The 22,162-nt window shown below is 38.9% G+C and overlaps 2 protein-coding genes across 2 annotated transcripts in view; one reads left to right on the plus strand and one right to left on the minus strand.

The window, feature by feature from the left end:
- Positions 1–21,750, plus strand: part of zgc:66427 (uncharacterized protein LOC406256 homolog) — a 58,986-nt gene extending 37,236 nt beyond the window's left edge. The window contains exons 2-5 of the mRNA XM_028793584.2: positions 11,207–11,266; positions 14,813–14,918; positions 15,645–15,726; positions 19,590–21,750. Of these exons, the coding sequence (XP_028649417.1) occupies positions 11,207–11,266; positions 14,813–14,918; positions 15,645–15,702 (224 nt within the window). The 3' untranslated portion in view covers positions 15,703–15,726; positions 19,590–21,750. The remainder of the gene's footprint in view (positions 1–11,206; positions 11,267–14,812; positions 14,919–15,644; positions 15,727–19,589) is intronic.
- On the minus strand, positions 1,681–4,536 carry LOC114648085 (uncharacterized). Its single transcript, XM_028796902.2, has 2 exons — positions 4,327–4,536; positions 1,681–3,865 (listed from the first exon to the last, which is right to left on the minus strand). Exons 1-2 carry the CDS (start codon positions 4,533–4,535, stop codon positions 1,747–1,749), a joined length of 2,328 nt encoding a protein of 775 aa, XP_028652735.1. The 5' UTR covers position 4,536; the 3' UTR covers positions 1,681–1,746.
- Positions 21,751–22,162: the final 412 nt, after the last annotated feature.

Here is a 22,162-nt window from a genome sequence, read left to right on the forward strand (position 1 = left end):
ATTTGTAGCTCTGTACCACTTCCACATCCTCACCCTAAATGGTGACTGGTCTCAAAGGCTCCTTGGCATGCAAAAGTCCACCTCCAGCTCTGTTGTCTTTCTGCTGTTGACTTGCTGGTTGTGGAGGACTTTGTCTTGTGCTGCAGGGACAACAACTTTCCTGTTCTTTGATTCGTCTCCATTATTAATACAGCCTATGAAGACGAGTCATCTGAAAATTTCTTTAGATGGAAAGTGCTGGTATTGTGCTGGAAGTCTGTTGTATAGAGGGTAAACAAGAAGGGGGACAGGACAGTTCCCTGAGGTGCTCCAGTATTACTTGCCACCGTTTCTGACACACAGTCCCTCAGCCTCACAAACTGCTGTCTGTTGGTCAGGAAGTCCATGATTCAACGATTATGCAGAACATAAAACATTTTCAGAGCATTTTCATGAGCAGGAAATGGTCACTTTCAAAGGGGTAAAATGTTGTTTGCATGCTAACCAATTTAAACAGCCCATCTTCTAAATTGGGTTTTGAAAGATGAACTGCAGAGTTACCAAATTTCCTCTCAGCAGTGCAGCTGTGCCATTTACAACTATATTTGTTTGCTTTAGGAACTCACTTGCGGACTTGTTTTTGCAAAGGCTCAAATCTTCAAGGGTTTTTCTTTTTCTTTTTTTAATGTCTAAAAGGAGAAGTTGACCGGAGTACTACATTTTTCAACTAATGGAAAAAAAAAAATACAAAGATGAGTTAAAGTTAATGCCACTCCAAAAAATAAAAAAGATGATTGAAACACAACACTTCTGCTTTTGCCATTTCAGCAGCTGTGTCTCTCCAAGCTCACTATATGCTTGCAGACTTTTTTTTTTTTACTTTTAAGATCATTGCTCAGTTCCCAGGTAACCTGAGCAGACTTGTGCAAGTGCTGAGCTGAGCGTTTTGTCCATTTTCAAGTCTGCTTCACTCATAGCTTTGCCTCGAGCTGAAAATGGAATTAAGGCGTCAGCCTCGCAGTATTCTACTCTAATTATGTCTCTGCGGCAAACGCGCCCATTTGACAGACAGGCTGTGATGTGCACTCATGCCTCCTGGCCAGGACAGCATGACATCTGTCTGGCCTGCTGGCCCACATTTTTCCCTCATTAATTCATTGCAGGACAGTTGGAGTAGCCAGATGACAATGTGAGCATCTTGTATGACTCCCTTGCCTTTAAGTTACAGAGGACATTTCGAGACCTTGGAATTACAGGGTTCTAACAGCACCGAGAGTCATTTTTGGGAATTTGAAATTGAATGTTGTTAAGCAATTTGGTGCCCAACGACAGATACACATATATTGATTAATTTACCACCATAATAGTAATTGCCTAAAGCATACATGTTGATATTGTTAGCCCAATTGAGCAGGTCTGGTGTACTTAATCAACAGGTCAACAATGTTACATAGAACCTTGTTATTCTGAGTGCAGAAGATTTCACTGGAATTACACAGTTCTAATGGAAGTCAGAAGTTTCTGTTGAATTGATCTTGAATTATTATTGCTTTACAACAATAATGAGCAATAAAATGAAGCAAGAATTATTATTATTACTATTGTTATAATAATAATAATTATTATTACTATTGTTATAATAATAATAATAATTATTATTATTACTATGTCATACAAAATGAGCAATAAAATGATGCACGTGAAGTCCAGACTAATTCTTATGCCATCATGGGCACAGTATATAGGAATCTCCTAGAACTATGTATTTTATTTCAAAACTGTCTTCTCAAAGTATTCCTTGTCTTCTTTGGGCATAAATTTCAGCATGCTCTGCAAATCCTTCTTCTTTTCTTTCGACAATTCATTAATCTGCTTCCGTGTCAAGGCTTTCACAGACGGAAATGTATTCTTTGATTCAGCCTTTTGGGGAATCCTTGTTCTAATGTTCACTGTATGATATGCAGCCTGCATCCAAGCTGTTCTGTACTGCACATCATAGGGAAGTCCTTGAGTTATTTTCAGACTGATGACTTGAGAAAAGGGAATCTTCTGATAGGCATATAATTTTGAAGGTGTCTGGAAATCCTTAAAGTCTTCCTTCCGCATTTGCAACACCTTGAATGGTTGCCTCCTTTTGGCTTTCAGCAACAGTCTTATGAAAGACAACGGAGAGTAGAATTCGGCAACCTCCATTGCCTGCTCAATTTGGCTGTGCATTCCATCAACTTCTTGTACGCAGGAATGGCCAGGAACTGAGTACTTCATGTCAATCACTTCAATGTTGGTGTGTGAACGTAAGAAATCAGCCATAGCAAAAGCCATTATAGAGTTTCTGTTCTGGGGTACGCAGCTGTCACTCCAAGTGATGAGCTCCTTAACATTTGGGTTATCTTCAGCTATTTTTGACAACAATTTCACAAGGGCACTGGCAATGTCAGTACCAGCACGACCAGAAAGTGTCTCGACCCAAATGGCACAGTAGCCTTGTCCAGTTGTTGAAACATGAGCAGTCAAATTGTAAAGATTCAACTTCCTTTTGTAAAAGAAATTACCAGTGCCAGCCTTTGGAAGGTTGATAACGTTTTCAAGATCAAAAGAAACGATAAACTTTGTTTTGTCATCTCTGTCTGCGTTACGCTGTTCTCTCATAGCCTTTTTTTCAGCAAGATGATGTTCATACTTTGCCTTTAATGTCTGGTCGATATTTCCATTCAGTTTCATAATTCTGAATTCTTCACAAAGGTCACAACGATCAGATTTGGGCATGTGAAAATCCAAGTTACGCTTCGTTACAAACAAGTGTTGATAATATGACAGCTTGACTGGTTCATGACCACTTTCTGCACATCGCTCACAGTACAGCTCATAGAGTTTAGTGACGCTTCTTAATTCAGGTTCCAGGTATTGTCGTTTTGAATTAGCTCTGGTGTAGTGCGATTCCACTCGAGGAAAAGAATCTATATGGTCAAGAACCTCCTGCTTTCTGTCCTGCGATATCGCCTTCTTGACATGCTTGCCTCTGTTATCTGGTTGTGGCGTACCTGTTACTTGACTCTTCTTGGAATGAAAATTGTAGATTGGTTTCTGACTGATACACAAAGTGCTGAGGTAGAATTGTTTACAAACTCGATGCTTTATGTTTCCAGTAAAGAAGAAATAACGAAACGAGTGATGTCTACGTGAAACAGAACCTTTCTTCGCTGGTCTTAATGTCTGTATTCGCTCAGTAGTTTTTCCATAAAAATGATACTTCTCATTCTGAGTTTGTTTATAGAAGTCAGCAAAGATCTGCTGTCGCTCAAATTCATTTATTTTCTTGGCACACTCAAACTTGCAGGCTGTCTGACATTCCTTTCTGTTTCTAATTTCTTTGGCTGGAACCAGTTTCCCCCTCCTGTTTACGTATTCCAAACCAGACTGACATTTTGTCTTGCGTGTATTCACTAGCCATGTTTCTGGGTCTCTCTTTCGTTTTCTTGTTCTGTTTCCACTATTACATAACACCGATTGCTCTTCATTCACAACTGTCTCTCTTTGTTCAGAAGCCAACTCTGGAACTGTACCAGTCTGCAATTCAGCTACTGGACGAAGACTAGATGACTCCATGTTAGACAACACAATCTCCTTCTCAGCTGGTGTGCATAAAATAGACTCCAGGTTAGTAGACAAGTCCAGCTGGGGTGAAATCAACTCCAACACTCCTTCAATTTCAGCAGGGCCTGGTGTGCAAGGATCAGTGGACCTCAGTGAATTAGTGATGGGCAGTCCATGTTGAGTTATGACGTGTTTTATTCTCTCAGATGCTTGTTCATCGTCGACTGCTTTTGGATTTGACTGCGGTAGTGGCTCTGTATTTTTTTTCTTTGTGACAACTTTCTTTTGAGATCTAAGCATTTAACAGAAATGAAACAACAAACTGGCTAAGTATTAAATTGAAAACAACTATGTACAAAACTCAGCAATAGAACCTTGGTTCCATAAGACTTTACAGAAATTTGTTAAGGTACCGTATAATATTATGTATACCGTCATAAGGCAACAAGCCAGAACGGCAACAGACCAAATGAAACGAATGGACAGTGACAACCGGGTTTGGGGTTTAATAAGATTAGGGGTAGGGGTAGGGTCAGTTACTCAAAATACACAATCGGATAGTAGGGTAGTTAATAACAAGCGTGCTCCATGATCTCCTGCAATATCTAAAGGTCTGTGCTATGCGTAGTTTCCGCATTTCTCAGTGTAGACCTATTAAAATATAGTTTATATAAACATGTGCCGTGCAACCTATTCTATTAAGTCTACATCAATAATGACCTACTTTTCAAACAAAACTTTAGAACGCGGTACCTAGATTGCTTGGACTTCCGCATGCGGCGTCTTCTGCCTGACTTGCGACGTTCATGGCCGCTGTCACTTTCAGTCTCAGATGAAGATGAAGACTCCTTCACATAATCTGCATCCTTGTCACTATCGTCGCTCAACTCCTCCAAAAGTCTCCCTATTTCTGCAGGTTTAACTGATTTTCGTTTAAGCAACAAAGCTCGGCGTGCAGCCATCTTGGCTATTTAATTATTATTATTATGCTCACGTGCCACGAAATGGCACTCTCCCATTGGCTACAGCCGTCAGCGCCTATGGCCTGTGGACATTTAAATGACCGATCACATGAGTAAACAACGGACTGCTATTCGTTCGCAGTTAGAACCTTGTAATCTGACGTCTATGCAAATTTCTGTAGATAGAACCATGTAATTCCATTGATAACCGAGCGAAAGTTAAGCATCAATGAATCAGCGTTATTCTTACATTAGCTTCATGTCAGATAGAACCCGGAAATCATCGCAGTCAAAAAAATTAAAAATTGTCAGTTAGAACCCTGTAATTCCAAGGTCGCGATTTTTAATAAAAATATTTTTTTGTTTTATGACTATTTATTAATAATTAATTTGGCAGTGCTCATCGTAATTATTTAGAGATGGTTGTAACATACGTACAGGTCAGTTTGATGTTTTGTGTTTTCATATTTGCCTTACACCCTGCCCGGGATTGGTTCCTGCCTTGTGCCCTGTGTTGGCTGGGATTGGCTCCAACAGACCCCCCGTGACCCTGTGTTCGGATTCAGCGGGTTGGAAAATGGATGGATGGATATTTGCCTTATCTATGAAACACAAAGTTGGGAGGAGATATTCTTGTTTTAAGATGAATCTGCTTTGGTATCTAAAGGATTTTTTTGTTTCTATTTTGGAGCATCTTTTGACATTGTTATATATTGGTGAGATCACTATAGTGCCATCTTAGATGTTTCTTTTCTTGTGATCATCACAATTCTGTGGTGTGTTCAGATAACAACAGCATCCATTGCTTGCCATGGAACTGAACACCTTTTGAGGCATGCCACTTACTGTATCTTAAAATTGTGTGGCAGACAGTATTGTGTTATCTCAGCACTGGATAAGTTATGAAAGAAAAAAAAAATGTTAGTGATGGGTAAGAATGCAAGTTAGTGTGAGGACCTTTTAGCGTGTTTCTTTCACTTTGACCCACGGTTTGGGCTTTGGGGAGCAGTTTTGCGTGTGGTCTTGTGGTTTCCTGTCCCCTGCCTGTTAAAAGTATGAATTTCACAGCTTTTTTTTTTTTTTTTTTCTACCTTCATTTCCTGGTCATCTTTTATGTTTCTAATGTGTGCTATTGAGAACATTATCATGGTGTACAATTTTGCAGCCCTTTAGTTGGCCAAGAAAATGGGGTGCCATTTTTCTGCCCGATAGTTATTAACTCGTGCTTTAAGCAATGACAAACAAAATGAGGTCACAGTTCCTTGGTTTGTCACAAAAGGAGATCAAAGGAGATTTGTATCCAGGTGAACTTTTGTCCTTTAAAGTTGCATCGTTTTGTAAAAATCCTAAAATAAGAGGTGATAAATTGAAGGGCAAACACCTTGGCATACACATCATTTCCTTTCCATGCTCATTAGAACTTTGGTTGTGCACTTCTGGAACTTTGAATAGGGAATTGTTACTCTGGAAAACCCTCCTCTAATAACAGAAAATAAATGCCACTGAAGGTTGGTATGGCCATTAGGAGTCACTGAATAACGGTAAGCATTGACCTTCTCTTCTTTGTGAAACCAACCCAAACTATTATGAAGAATAAAAATTCCTCTAACTTTATCATAATTCTCCACATCCCAGCCATTCACTGCCTGTGTTTCGTTCACCTTTATACTCGCAACAAAGCATTTTGCCATTTGTAATATGTAGTTAAAGGAGTGTAACATATACTTTCCTATTCAATTGAAATACTAGCAAGGTAGTTGATTATGTGCCATCAACTCGTTTTTGACTCCTAGCGACCACATCAATAGATTTTCTTCAACACAAACTAGTCTTTAACCTGTTCTTTCAAGTCTCCCAAAGGTGCACTCGTCACCTCTATAACTAAATCCATCCACCTTGCTGCTGGTCGTATTCTTTGTCTCTTTCCTTCTACCTTTCCCACTTTTCCAGAGAGCCGGGTCTTCACATAATGTGTCTGAAGTTAGGATAGTTTGAGTCTGGTCATTTTGTGCCATGAGTGAGAACTCTGGATTGATTTGTTTGAAGATTTTGATTAAGCTGTCCATGCTTTTGGTTAATCTTGCAGCTCAAACTAACAGAAATCCTTCAAAAGACTACATTTTTGATGATAGCTGCCCCTTCTTGCTGAGATCATTACTTGCAAGTTCCAAGCCAATGTCTGCCAGGACTATGTAATCAAAAACTCTTGACTCTGGGGGGGGAAAAAAAACTTGTTCAGAACTTGTCTTCCTGAAATAATTAGAAGGAAATCGGTAAGCAAATAGTAGTGTACTGCAGTATTAATTGCTGCTTCATTAGTTCCTGTTCACAGTGCTCACTTTCAATATTCCCTTATTTAACTGTTTGTTTGCGTGCACATGCTATCTGGAATTGAGAAAACTATAGTTCTGGCTGGAATACAGTGATCAGTGACACACAAAATTGAATTTGCAGCAAAATTCAGGTAAATGTGTTTCAGCCATCCATCCATCCATTTTCCAACCCGCTGAATCCGAACACAGGGTCACGGGGGTCTGCTGGAGCCAATCCCAGCCAACACAGGGCACAAGGCAGGAACCAATCCCGGGCAGGGTGCCAACCCACCGCAGGACACACACAAACACACCCACACACCAAGCACACACTAGGGCCAATTTAGAATCGCCAATCCACCTAACCGGCATGTCTTTGGACTGGAAATGTGTTTCAGTTCCAGTGAAATTTGTGCCATTCACAACAAGAAGAAAGTAATTTACTTTCTGTCTGGAAGCTTTTGTATGCATTAATTCTGCATGTATCTGCATGCTATTTAGTATTTAAATAAGCTCTCTAGTGAAGTAAATACATTACCTGAAGTATTCATATCCTCAAATAGGATAAGGTGGTTGCTAGGTAACAAGCATGTGAAGGGAGAGATGGGGCAGATTAGTTTGCAGCAGTGGAATTCCAGGTACTGTTAAGCAAACGCAGTAATGTGCACAATGGTATGTTTTTGTGTCTTCATATGGAAAATTATGCAGCCTGTCACTTTTTAAAAAAAAAAAAATATTCTGTATTTCTTCATACTTGTTTAAACAGGAGGCATCAATACTGATTTTACTGGTGTGATCTGTATTACATGTGTTAAGCAGCTGCAATGTAAATGATGCTTTACAAAGCAATGTTCATTATTTTCTACCTAAAAGAAAAACCCAAAAAACTGTAAAACTAATTTTAGTGTCAGTTTCACAAACTTGTATGCAAATTGAATCTTGCCTGTTTTGGTCATCTCTGTTGTTTTTGCCTTTCTGACCAAGAATACAGCTTATGCAATGCATCATTGCAGTGGGACAAACACATGAAAGCTCATCAGGTATACCTTGTACATAAAATGGATCCAGTAGAACAATTTCTGATCAGGTCATCTTTTTTTTTTTTTTTTTTTCCCCTAATATATGTTCTTAACTCCAATGCTTAGGTCACCCCACGTCAAAGGCCACAGTTAGCCAGATTTCTGTGCATTTCATAATGCTTCAAATGTCACCAGAATTGAGCAAAAGTACCTTTGGTTTGCTCTAGGCAGGCTTGTCTTGTGCCAGCATTATCAAACACTGGATTAAGTGGCTTCACTATGTCCTGACTGCACAAAAGGGTTGAACAAACTAGTAGGACAGTCAAAGATCTGTTTACCCTTGAGTAGATCACACTGGTCTATTGGAGAGAGAATTTTAGAACAGGTGCAATGCCAGGACAAGACGGGGAGTAGCAGGTGCTGTGCTGCTGCTTTTAGAGTAAGGCCCCCTGCCAGAGGCTCTCTGCTCACACCTCCTACCTAAGCTAACCCCTACAGCAGGACAGTACCAGGCCACATATAGCTGTTGCAGCCACACTGTACTGATGGTATGCTGGTGTTCAGGTTCTGCCTTGGACTGTCTTCTCTCTTGCCCTAGACTGCAGTATCCAGAGAAGTGACCCTCTGTCCTCCAATGGGCAGCAACTTCAACAGGGCCTTGTATGGGAAACCGTTAATCGGATCTGAGGTTCACAGATATAGAGGCTCATTTGCTTTGTTCACCAGAGGTGTCAATAAGTGCTGGCTACGAGATAAAGCCACGTATGGTAGTGTAGGACTGCAAGACAACTGTTTTTATAATGTTCACAGTATGGTATACTGGGGCCGTACAGCTCCCCAAACCCGGACACAGACAGACACAGAGACACAAGTGCAAAACAACACAGTTTATTTCTTCGTGGAGCAACTTTGTTTTCTGCTCCCCATTTAAGAGCACAGTACAGAGTTACCCATAGCAATACTGCTCAGTCCCTTCTCTCCCTCTCTCTTTTCTTCTTTCTTTTTTCTCTTTCGTTTTCTCTGCCACCTCCACTCTTCTCCCAGCAAGCTTTGTCTTCCTGCTCCCAACTCTGGCTCTCCGAACAGAGTGAGGTAGCCTCTGTCTGATCGTCTTCCTGCAGCACTTCCGGGTGTGGCACAAGTGCTGCAGTCCAGGGCTCCGGAACTGTCCAAGCTCCCCCTGGCAGTGGTCATGAGCCCCAGCAGGGTTGGACTTCTAAGCTCCAAACCTGTGGCCCCGGTGTAAGCCATGAGGTTTGCCCTCTTGTGTTCTGGGGGAGGTATTGCCCAGAATATGTTCTCTCCTCCGGTCCTTCCATCACAGAGGTGTCTCGGGCCTGGCAAGGACCCCGGCCGTCCAACATGACAGTTATTGTTTTTTCTTTTAATTTTGTTGTAGAATGGTTTTCTTTTCTTATTATTCTCATTTGTTTATTGCAGTTTCACCAACAATGAGCATTGTTTCTTTTCTCATGCTATGTCCACACCATTATGCTATATTATAAAATTAACATTTTTAAACAAAGCAATCGCCATTCATACAAATGTTTTTGCATGGTTCACAAAAGTTTCGCTACACACTCTAAAATCCTTGAAGAGCTGGTAATGCAGTGAGCGTGGGTATTTATCACAAAACATCTAGTGACCATTAAATTACTTGTATGCAGCATTCCCACTATTCATAACGCTGTTAAGATGTGTGCAGGCAAGCAACACAAAATGCGCCATGGAAAGCAATTCCCCTGTGTCCGCTATGTTTTAATACAGATTTCTTCCGCAAAGGTTGACCAATCTAGGAAGGGCTATGTTACAAGCACGAGAAAATCGGAGCACAACGACCATCTGCATTTTCAAAAGTCTACATTTTCTCTCATCCACATTGTAGATCCAAGCTGGTGTTTTTGACTTTTTCAGCTGACCCCGTAGTGTGGATGAAAGGCAAAAATGGAGATTGACGTTAGCTATCTGATGTTAGTATTTTTAAATAAAATCATTGTAGTCTGGACGTAGCATCTGTATGCATTTGTGTGTGTGTATATTAATAAACACAATTTATATCTCTCTATTATAAAAGGAAATCCTGAGACAAGACTTTATCTCTTGCGGGAGTTGAAATTATCTCTGAGAATTTCAGGTCCTGCGAGACAAGCCTTTTTGCCAAGAGATTTTGACAAGTTACACCCTCTTCTCAACCATTTACAACCACGGCCACAGTCCACTCACTTCTCATTTGTGTGAATGTTATTGTCAGACCCAGCTCCTGCACTCTCAGCTCCAAGCAGGGTTGGAAATAGAAGACAAAGTAGAATGTCGTAAAGAGGTTCAAAAACGTTGGCACGATACACATGCAGAGCAGGTTAGAGATTATGAAAGTACTAAAATTCGAAAGTCTCAACAAACTGATAGTAAACATTGCATTAGCACAAACAAATGGAAATTTTTAAAATAACGGAACAGCGAAAAGAGATCGAAGATATGGACATAGGTGATATGACAGAAGTATGTAGATGGTGTTTGGCTTTAATTTTTAAGTCGGAGACTTATAGATCATCTAATTCGTGTTGCCATCCGAGAAAAGTAGTGTTTCTTCCCAATGAAGAGGTGTATCTGCGAGAATTAAAAGATTTGTTATTTGGTGAAAGTGAAATCCACATATGCGAGCAGCAGAGATGCAAAGTGGCTGGCGCATAGCACCCACCCAGATAACGAGCAAAGCGAGTAGGGGGCAGAGCCCCCTAGTACTGTATATTATATACAGTATTTGTTTTTGTTTATCCCAAGGCCACCAGCAAGTTCCATAATTCCACTTTGTGTGATAGTATTGTTAATAAAGCCCAGTCTAGTTGATCGATGCAGTGCTAGACCCAATTTCTTTTTCTAGTCTCAAACCACCTTATTCAAATCTACGCAGACACTCATTTTGCTGTTTACTGACCCTGTCTTCAATTCTTTTGTATTTCTAGTCTGTTTCAGGAATTCTCTAAATTAAAAATTAAGGCTGAAAGTTTCAACACTTAGTTGTTCTTTTTCAAATTGAGCGTTTTATGTAATTTATGTCCTTAATTTTTCTCTTTTTTTTCTGTTTCCTTTCTTTGTTTCATAACCCTGTTGACTTTTACTGTGTTATCTCTATCTGATATGATGTTTCCTAGTCATTTTTAATGCATTGCTTTCCAAGTACTGTCATGTGTGTTTGTTTTTTTTGAAGTACTCTATGCTCATGAATCAAATGATATGATTTTAGGCATTTTTTTATCCTATATGCTGGTTAATTTTTTTTTTCCTCTTTTTTTTTTTTTTCCGGCTGTGAAATGTGCATTATGTGCAAAATACTTCCCAGGCAGCCGCATTGAGGAGCACTGGGTCAGCTGCCTCACAAGGCCCAGACATCTCTACAACAGTGAGTACCATTTCCTCTTTCTTCACTGCTCTCGCTGTAGCATGAGAGTAATTGTACCTAAGAGATTTCCACACTTCCCTCCATTTTCAATGCCTGTCGGCTCTTTACAGTAATAATGAGTTTTGCTACCCTATTCTGTTCCTTTTTATGTTTTTACAGAAAGTGATCCGAAACCCTACCCCTTCAACATTTGCTATCGACCTTTGGCATTTTAACAATTGAGCCAGTGTGTGTGTGTTTTGTATGTTGTTCATTAAATGTTCTCAAAAAGACCTATTTATGTTTTAATGCCTGAATTTCATGGTTAGCGAACACGGATTGCTTCTTTGCACCACTTGAAAGTCTTGTTTTCTTTATTGTGTTCCCCTCTCCATTTGAAGAAGTAGACACACAGGATTTTGAGACCTGTTGTACACCTATACTGTATGAGAAGGTGGTGTTTACTAAAGGGAATTGTTTCTCCCAAAGTTCAAATCCCACACTGTTTTTTTTGTCCTTATGAGGTTTTCACATTCTTCTTGTGTCTGATCATTTTTCACTCTGGATACTCTGGTGTTCCTCCCTTATCTTCAAAGCTGCTGGTTAGGTTAAGTGGTGCTTCCAAATTGGCTCTGTGCAGATGTGTTTGTGAATGGACCCTGTGATACCCTGGCCTGCCTTGTGACCACTGCTGCTGGGATACCCTCAAGCAGCACTGAATTAAGAGGGTTCGAGATTGTGTCGTTTACTGTGTTGTTATGAGATATATTAGGTTAGCAGTGATGTACACATTTTTTAAAATACCTCTGACGGCTAAATTTTTCAGTTGTGTGCCATTAGTTACTGTATATGCACATTTATTCATTTACAAGACACTGGACAACAAAGATTTTGCTTTTTGAACATTTTTTGGGTGTATCTTATCGATTTTTGTCTGACCACGAAAACCACCTTTAAATTTCCCCATCACACATCATTTTATTGCAGTTTCCTATGTTTGTGGTCTTCTGTCATAAGTATACATATACTGTACAGTATAACAACTCTGATCTATATGAAGTGGCACTGTTACTGGGAATGCAGTTCCTGATGAACCAAGTCCTGATGCTTCATTTGTGACAGGGACAGCCATGCTAGAGTCTCACTACATCAAAAAGAACTGACTGATGCATAAGCTTTTGGTTCAGTGCCAGAATTGTGTGGCACATCAACCACTTGTCAACTCAATAAAGATATTTATTTGCTAGTGGGGCTGGAGGAAATTGCATGGAACATATTCAAGGACATGGTTATGAATTTTCTTGGCAACTACAGAGCACCAATTCTGTGTCCAGCTGGTTGACAACAACATGAAGTGCTACTTGTTTCTAAGGATTCATTTTCTGCATTTACTCTTACCTGATAATCTTGGTGCAGGTTTTCGTGATGAAAGGTTTCACCAGGTCACTGCAATGAAGAAAATGGCAGCATTTGGGCAAGTGGAATCCAACGATGCGGATGACTATTGCTGGACACTGAAACAAGAAGCATCTGATGCTGAAAATCGGCAGAGAGACATTTTTAGATCAATTGAACTAATTTAGTGTGACCACATCATTAAATGATTTAAACACACTAAATTTAATAAAAATGAATTTCATGTTTTGTTAAAATTCTACGTGATAATGTCAACCTGAAACTAAATATGTGCTCAGCTTGAGGTTGTCTGTCATGATCAGCAACACATTTTTCAGGAAGCGATATATTCAGTGATCTTGGTGTTGTCAGTCAGTCATTTTCCAACCCGCTATATCCTAACACAAGATCACGGGGGGTCTGCTGGAGTCAATCCCAGCCAGCACAAGGCAGGAACAAATCCCGGGCAGGGTACCAGCCCACTGCAGGGCACACACACACCAAGCACACACGGGACCACTTAGAATCACCAATGCACCTAACCTGCATGTCTTTGGACTGTGGGAGGAAACCCACGCAGACACGGGGAGAACATGCAAACTCCACGCAGGGAGGACCCGGGAAGCGAACCCAGGTCTCCTTACTGCGAGGCAGCAGCGCTACCACTGCGCCACCGTGCAGCCCTATTGGTGTTGTATTTTTGGTTAATGTATTTGCTGAGAGAAAAGGCAAAGTGAGTAACCACAGCATACTGTAGTTGGGAGGTCCTGCAATTTTAATTATGTCCCCCTATATGGCAATCATGCTTTCATTTCATTCAGTATATATTTTCATACATATGTTTTTGCGTGGGTGGGAATGTACAGTTTGTATATACAGCATATATAAACATATCCATACTAATGTTAAACAAACACTTGTGTGCCCATACTTTACCTTTTAAATGTGTATAAACATCCATAGCTTTCACATGTAATGTCATTTTCTGAAAGTATAGACATCGATACATGTAAAATACTGTGTGATCTGCACTTGTGCACTTTGACATATTTCCTAATCCTAATACTGCATTTATATGTGTACGTGTACCGTATGTATTGACCAACAAATTTATATATATTTTGTTCAGTAAGCTAAAAAAACACACATTTTTAATGTCGTGCTTGTTTCATTTTAAGGCACCATTGCTTCTCACTATGGTTTCCTGTTGCGCTAGCTGCTCCCACACATTGTTTCCTGATTAGCAAGTTACCCTGTACGATAAACTCAATGCATGGTTTCTGAATTCAATTTTCAGGCCCAAACAAGTCTGATTTTAAGTTTGTTGCTTTCCTGCTTGGATGTTTTAGTAGTGTGCTGGCACCTAATGAAATCCTCAGACTTACCAGGCATTGTGGAGCGTCACTCCTGTGCTTTTTACAACAGCTTTCTGATGCCCGCTGTCTAGCCTGGCGAGTCGCTCTATACTTGACGTTTAATGCATTTCCATATTGGCACTGAATATTAAACCTCAGGAGGTTCCTTTCTGTGATGAAGCTCAATAGCCCAACTAAATTTACCAGACTCTCCATTAATTTGATGCCCCAAATAGTTTTTTATATCATACCCTGTGTTGTTATGGTTTTATTTAGCAAATTATTAATTTTAGTATTATTTTCATTTGAAACTAGTACTTTAAACATCATAAAGTGCCTGGTTATGGTATCTGGGACCATTTGGAGACCCATTTCCTTTGTCTGTCCTGGCATGAACATTGGTCAAATCATTATCCAGATTAAGGATTGAGATCTTTTAGTAATACATTAGCACAAATAACAAAGAGTCATGATTCTGTAGACTTTCAATTAAGGGTTCTTTTATCACAAAGATCCTTTAATACGTCTGTCTATAATGAGTACATAAAAGTGCCACCTACCCATACCCAAAGCCATTTATGGTAGAGACGATTGTTTCATAGCCATATACTGAACTTCACATTTGGCTTTAACCCACCCATGATTTCAGAGCATACTAGGACCTGGAATCCTTTAGCCAGAGCCAGCAAATATCATTATAATTGTCATCAAAATGGTAACAAAATATGAGGTCTTATGTTGGTATATTTTATTTGTGTTATTGTTTTTCTATTCCTGTATACCTTGCATTATTGTAACGGAGTGTCTCTTTTAACAGCTAACTTTCTCGACAGAGACTCAGGGGAGTGTTCCATTTGTCTAGAGGATCTTGTGAAGGGAAATGAGATCGCCCGACTCCCCTGCCTGTGCGTTTACCATAAAAGGTAAGCAACTGTGCTTTAGCAGCTCACACCCTCTTGTGGCTCTTTAAGGTTACTGTCTGTGGAAAAGCATTACTCCACACAGCTGTTAATGACAAAAGGGTGTGGGATACAGTGAGGGATAAATGGAATTCTTCCTGTGGCATTCCAGTCTGTTCTGCTTACAACAAAGTGAATCAAAATTGAATTATTACCCTTACTGTTAGTCATAGTGTTCTCACTAACAGTTGGCAGTTTCTTGTACGTGCATTGCCTGTGGCTCATTTTCACTATTTAGGAAACTTGCAAGTACATGCGAATATACTCGTTTTTGCATCAAAAGGCAGCATGGGGCTCATTCTGGTGAACTGTTAGTTATCAATGAAAGTGAACAATGGTGGGTTTTATATTTTATCATATATTTTATATGTATGTGTGTATATATATATTATTCCTTTTGCATTTTTTTTTTGCAAATGGGAAACACAACAGGAAATGAATAGAATTTAATATAAATTAAATAATGTATTAATTTTTCTTTGTCCAAATAAATTATATTCACATACTCAAAAAAAGAGTTTTATTTTTATCAAGAAACTGGTATGTACCCTTTCAGACATATACAAACTGACTAAAGATGTACACTACTTCTGTAGTCAGTTCAGTTTGCATTATGGGTTATTATACATTACTAATATGTAATAGGCTACCAATGTGCACAGCAGTTCACTGGTTCATTTTATTTTGCAGGTGCATAGATGACTGGTATAAAGTGAAACCATTATGTCCAGAACATCCATTTGACTGAATGCTTGCCACAGACAAACTTCAGGTAATTACATTTTGGTTTGTATTTTGTTCATTGCAACATATATTTTATTTGGCCCAGGAATCACACACTTACTGAGCAAATTATTAGGAACACTGTACTAAAACTGTGCAGGACCTTGTTTTGCTCTCAAAACAGCCTCAGTTCTTCGTGACACGGATTCCACAAGATATTCCTTTGAGATTCTGGTCTTGGTTGACATGAATGCAGTCTAAATTTGCACACATTACTTAACTGGACATTCATGCTGCGTATCTCCCATTCTTTCACATCCCAAAGGTGTTCTGTTGCAGTGTTTCTCAACTTCACTGATTGCCTCACTGAATGAGTTGTGAGTTGCTGTTATAACCACCCCAGTCCCTGTCTGATGAAATGATCATTGTGCGAGATTTTCTTCTCTTTCCTAAGCATGCTTGTTTCACTAAAAGGGAAACCTGCTTCAATTGCTATCTGGATTGCCACTGAATTAAAAAAAAAAAAAAAAAAAAATCGGAGAATAAAGGTCTCGGCAGAAATCAAGATTCATCAGATCAGGCTAAGTTTTTCAGTCTTCAGGTGTCAAGTTTTGGTGATTCTGTGCCCACTGCATGCTTAGCTTTCTGTTCTTGCCTGATTTGCCTTGTGAATTTCCCCCATGTCACATCAATGTCCTGATTTTAATTGAAAGTAACAGTCTTCAGGACTGACAACAGTCATGTTGTCATTAAATAAAAATACAGCATATGTTAAGGCGACTCTTAAATAAATAAATAAATAAATAATGCAATCTGCTCCATGGGCATTCGCGAGAAGATTGACCTTAAGTAGTACATAGCAATTGGGGCCTATCTTGAACCAAACAACATTTGTAAATCTAATTCTATAGAAGCAATAAATAAATGCCTCCGTACCCACGTGTCTGTTTATTTGCTTTACTGCATTGTGTTTTTGCGTCTCCCTGTCCTGTAATATTGTGAGCTTGGCTGGATTCACTTCATTAAGCTCCTTGTTATTAATTTTGCCATGGAGTGAGTTCTTCCTCACAGAACAGATTAAGTGTAAGCAGTGAACATTGATTACAGGTTGACAACTGAATTATTTCCAATCTTATGTTCATGGGGCTCCTGATTTTTCACTATAATATTAACACTTCTGGCCACTGAAGCCATTTTCCTTTTTTGTATGTGTACAGCTTTCAAACTATACAAAATACAATTTAGTTGCATACAGGCAAGCAGCTCAACAAGTGCCATGCAAAATAACTCTTCTATGCCCGCAACACTGGAATAATTTTTTCTTCCATAAAGCTTGACCAGTCAGAAAATGAGACATTGTAATGAGTAGAACCCAGTCAGGGAAGGGCCACGAAATAGGCACAAATCAATCAGAGCACAATTAGAGAGTTGTTTTTGGAAAACTTCGTTCAAGGGTAGAAAACGCTGGACTAATGTGGACGAAATTTGAAAGCTGAGACAAATCTCCAATTTTTAAACAAAAACATGTTAGTGTGGATGGAGCCTGAGCTTACCCCAAAGTCAAAATCAAACCTGTTTGACAGACCAGTTGGACTGAGTCATTGGGTGCATCACCCTAACACAATTGATATTTACTGCCCCTGACCCACTAAGATTATGTAAGTGAAGTCTGACAGAAAATCTCATGTAATGTGACATGGCCTTTTGGAAATGGGTAGAGAATGGATGGATGATGCTGTGTCCTGGGTACAACAGCATTAAAAAAAGAATGATACTATTGTAGTTTCCATGTTCGATAATGCAGCTGAGAACCACTGCAAAGAGACTTCCTACTTTATTGGATTTCCTCATAGTATGGGATGTTAAGTTAACCAATGCACACACACACACACACACACACACATATATATATATATATATATATATATATATATATATATATATATATATATATATATATATAGAGAGAGATAGAGATATATAGATAGATATATATATATATAGATAGAGATAGAGATATATAGATATATATATTAATATTATATATTAATAATAGATAGATAGGCTGTTCTCTCTATATCTATCTATCTAACAGAACACATTATATCATACACACAGAGCATTTCAAAATAATAATTGCCTTATGTAATATTTCAGAGATAATTGATTCTGCATTGTGTTAGACTTCTTCAAGTCTGATATTAACCTACCATTAATCAGTTGTCCCAGCATGTATAGTATATGTGCTAGCATTTAACATCATTAATCTGTTATCAAACCAGTTTAATTTTATTTAAGCCAGAGCCTATTAAGGTAGAATCAGATACAAGGTACTAATTAAACTACAAAACAGTGCCAGTCTAGGCCAAAGCACAGTTATATACACACATACACATATTCATGCAGGAGTAGTAGTGGTAGGGCTGCTGCATCTCAGTAAGGAAGCCAAGGGTTCATGACGCGGTTGCTCCCAGCATGAAGTTTGCATTTCTCTCTGTGTTCATGTGGCTTCCTTCTGGTGCTCCAGTTTTGTCCCACAGTCCAAGATTGGCATTATAGTTGAATTGGTGAAGCTGAAATGGCCATAATGTGTGCCTGTGTGTGTGTGTGATCATGTTCACCCAGCAATGGACTGGTACCCGGTCCAGAGATCGTTCCAGACTTGCTCTTGTTGCTTGCTGGGATGGGCTCCAGTTCCTCATGACCCTGCTCTGGGTGAGCAGCTTAGGAAGATGGATGGATGTATACTTCAGTGATAATGAATATACACCCATGTAGTCAGTGACTGGCCTAGGATTCAAACCCGCTATCCTGAACTTAAGAAGAATATCGTGTAAACTGTGTAGGTATATATTAGTCAGTCAATCATTTTTTAACCTGTTTATTTCCTGAACTGGGGCACATAGCATGCAAGGAGGAAGAAATCCTGGACAGAGCACCACTCCATCAAAGGGTGAACACACACACACACACACATGCACAATACGGCCAATTTAGAATCGCCATTCCACTTAATCTGCATGTCGTTGGACTGTGGAAGGAAACCAAGGCACCCAGAGGAAACCCATGCATACTGCACGCAGGGAGGATCCAATGCGAACCCCTGTCTCCTTACCTAGAGGCAGCTGTGCCACCATGCTGCCCAGGTATACATTAGACCTGTCAAGTAATTACAAAAAGCTGAGAGACTTCTCAAATTCAGTGTCATTTTAAAGTTTTTTCAAATAAACAAAACTGGACTCCCCAAGTAATATGCAGATGTTTGGCATTTGCCTTGATACTGTTTTAAAGAAACTACGTCGGCTAGATTTACCTGCATATAACTTAAAGCTCCTGAAAAAGACGTCTCAGTTATTTATCAAGTTAGTCAGAGCAGCTATTTTAGTTTGAGAGCCTACAAATGTTTCTCTAGTAGGGTAACCAAGTATAGCAATTACGTTATGTTTCTAAATCCAGCAGAGAAGAGCAAAACAAACTGAGCTCTTAAAAGCAACTTTGACTGGAAGCCATGTATTCTGAAATTATAGATAATTCACTTGTTAAAAAAAATATATAAATAAATAAATTGTTTATAAAAGCAATTACATACTTGAAAGTTGTGGACCACTGTAGCAAATCATTAATATGGTATTTCTTTATTATTACTTAATATTTAGCTGATGCCTTTATCCAAGGTGTCTTACACTATTTTGAGGTGCCACTGGTTGTGCTTCTTTGGCGCACAGGCAGGTGAAGTGACTGACTCCTGGTCACACAGTGTCAGTAGTGAGATCAGAACCTTATGTCTTGAAGTCTAAAGCCTTAACCACCATGCCATATGCGTGTTTATGATTTAATATGAGTATTTGATATGGGACTTACTAGTGAGTATTCAGGTAGCTCACATTGTTTGTAATGTTTTCATTTTCACAGGGATTTCAACAGGAAGATGCCTGTTGGTCTGAATCATGGAGTCGTGTCACTAAGTAGACTGGATCTTCTGGTTGTGCAGACTTCTCATTGTGATGTGATGTTTGATGGTATTAGCCTGGAAAAGCAACTTTTTTTTTTTTATATATGGAATGTGCTGTCTGTTGATGCACATGAAAAGAAATGGACAGAAAAGTTGAGAAGTTCGCTAAGGATGTCATTCTTCCAGGCTTGAAAAATTGTATATGCATATTTATGGCCTCATGTGCTTTAAGTCTACACCATTGCTTGTGTATTTATTTCTTTGTATAACTTTAGATTTTAAATCAGTTCTTTTTCTATTTATTTGTATTTTTTAATTGCCAAAGCTCATTGATCTACTTCCTTAGAAGTAAAAAAAAAAAAGATGACCACCACCACCACCTCTTCTTTTTACCACTGTAGCTGATGTTGAAGGGCTAAGCGTACATTAAAGCACTTTATCATTCAGTGCTCTATGAAACTACGTCTGATTTCTGCTTACATACATTAAGTTTGGTGTATGCACCTTAAAAAAGAAGGAAGCTGCAAGCATCCCATTGTATTAGAATCCAAAAAAGTTACTTGTGGCTTCCACCAATGATTGGTATCCCTTTTTTTTTTTATGAGTGAATCTGGTTGATTGACTTTGTATTATGAAATGGAAAGTGGTCAGTGGCCACCTGAGTTTTTGAAGTTAGGTGGCCACCTACCCTGTCATGGAGCTGTCATCATCTTGCCACTATGCTTGGCTCTTATTCAGCACAGCAGTTCCAAGTACTGTATGCTTTCTGTTAAGAGGGGATCACCAAAGTTTTTCTTTATTTGCAGTTATTATTATGTACTTTACATTATAAGTCATTATCACTATGGTTAGATGTAGAACTAATAGATGTAAGCTGCATTTTCAGTACAAATATGGTTTGGACAATATATTCAGGGTGTGTAATAAACTGTCAATTTTGTGCGAGTGTCATTACTGTAACAATAAACCCTGGTCTGATGGCCCTGGTCATCTTAGGAAGCAGTGTTTCCAAAAAAGGTGCATGTGTGGGTGTGTTTATTAATACTGTATATTTAAACATCATGTTCATTTATTATTAGTCAAAGGTCAAAACGTGAATCTCAGTAGCTAGTAAGTTATACTTTGAGGTTTATTTTTAAAAGTGCTTGCTGCTCATGAGATGACCTAAACAGAAAAATGTATTTTTTGGGGGGGATGAGAATTCAGGGTAGTTTTTTTAACTTTTTTTTTTCTTTGCTGCTTTGATTTTTAAGACAGTAAATCAGCTTTTTGATTTTTATTTTAAAGTGCCTAAATGAATGCCAGATATGCCAATTATGCCCATTGCAGCCTTAAATTCCAAATATGTAAGGTCAAAAGTTACTTTTTTTTTTGGCCTTGTCTGTGTGGCTATTTGGTGAAAATGTGAAAAGAAAGGACTCCAGCTGTAAAGCAAGGGCAGTCAATAGGAAATACAGTAATCAGCTGATCGATGGCAAAAACCAGCATAGATATGTTTTTCTTCCAGTTATGAATTAGCAAATCTTAATAATGGTTAAAAAAAAAAAAAAAACTAGATTTTTTTTTTTATTTTAGCCTTTGTTAAAAATGTAATTTGCAAATTGGCTGTTTTTAAGTGAAAATGCCAAACTGTTTGCCGCTCCTCCCTCAGACCTTTTACTTTTCCTGTTTCTTTTGTTCAATGTACATTGCCGTGTTTTTCTTGGTTCATTAAACAAATGCACAGCTGCTGTTGCCACTGTTGTTCATCTCATTTGAATAATTTTTTAAAAATCAAAGTATATTTCTCTCTCTCTCTCTCTCTCTCGTTCAGTTTGACACCAAACAGGAAATGGTGGCTGAACCCAAAATTTGAATATTCAAAGATAACACTTTGGAGGAGTACAGTATTACATTTATGCATCATGTATAAAAATATGAACTTTATATACAATATGTTAAACTTTTTAAACTTTACATGCCTAATGGTGGGATTTTATTTTTTTTTTTAAACTCTGTGCATTTTTTAAACCATGGCTGTTACAATTTTAAGATGTTCACTTTTTTCAATCCAGTAAATGAGGAAATATTGTGCTGATATGTTTATGGATATTAATATGCAATAAAACATTTTTACTTTAAGCGTGTTTTATGTTTTGACATTTTGTTGATTGCATTAACTTTTTATAGATGGATAGAAGTTTATTTGTCTTGAAAAGCGTCACACGCATTGGCTCCATTCCCTTAACTGCCCAGAAGGCGAATATAATGGAGAGATTGGGCAGGATTCATTGCAAAGCTGTATGCTTCCATAATCTGCTAGATGGCAGCATCCCTGGGCTTCAGTACCCATTCAGATGCCCGCTGGGAATAGTAGTCCAATGAGGCAGCCCTGCTGAGCTTTGTGGGTGCTGCCAGAAAGTTCTGCAAGGAGTTACGCTCCCTACTTTTTAGGACTTGTGATTGACCTGGAAGTGGTGCCACTGGGCTATGCCCTGGCACCAGAAGTACTCCCAGTCCAACATAAAAGAAGCCACCCTACCTCATTCAGGCG

Source organism: Erpetoichthys calabaricus, chromosome 2 (genome assembly GCF_900747795.2).
Source record: "Erpetoichthys calabaricus chromosome 2, fErpCal1.3, whole genome shotgun sequence".
Classification (NCBI taxonomy): Eukaryota; Metazoa; Chordata; class Cladistia; order Polypteriformes; family Polypteridae; genus Erpetoichthys; species Erpetoichthys calabaricus.

What these genes read in the sequence shown, in the direction of transcription:
- LOC114648085 (XM_028796902.2), bottom strand. Translation starts at nt 4,535, where the DNA reads ATGGCTGCACGCCGAGCTTTGTTGCTTAAACGAAAATCAGTTAAACCT. An exon ending in CGGAAGTCCAAGCAATCTAG is followed by an intron (nt 3,866 to 4,326) that starts GTACCGCGTTCT and finishes TTAAATGCTTAG; the next exon opens with ATCTCAAAAGAAAGTTGTCA.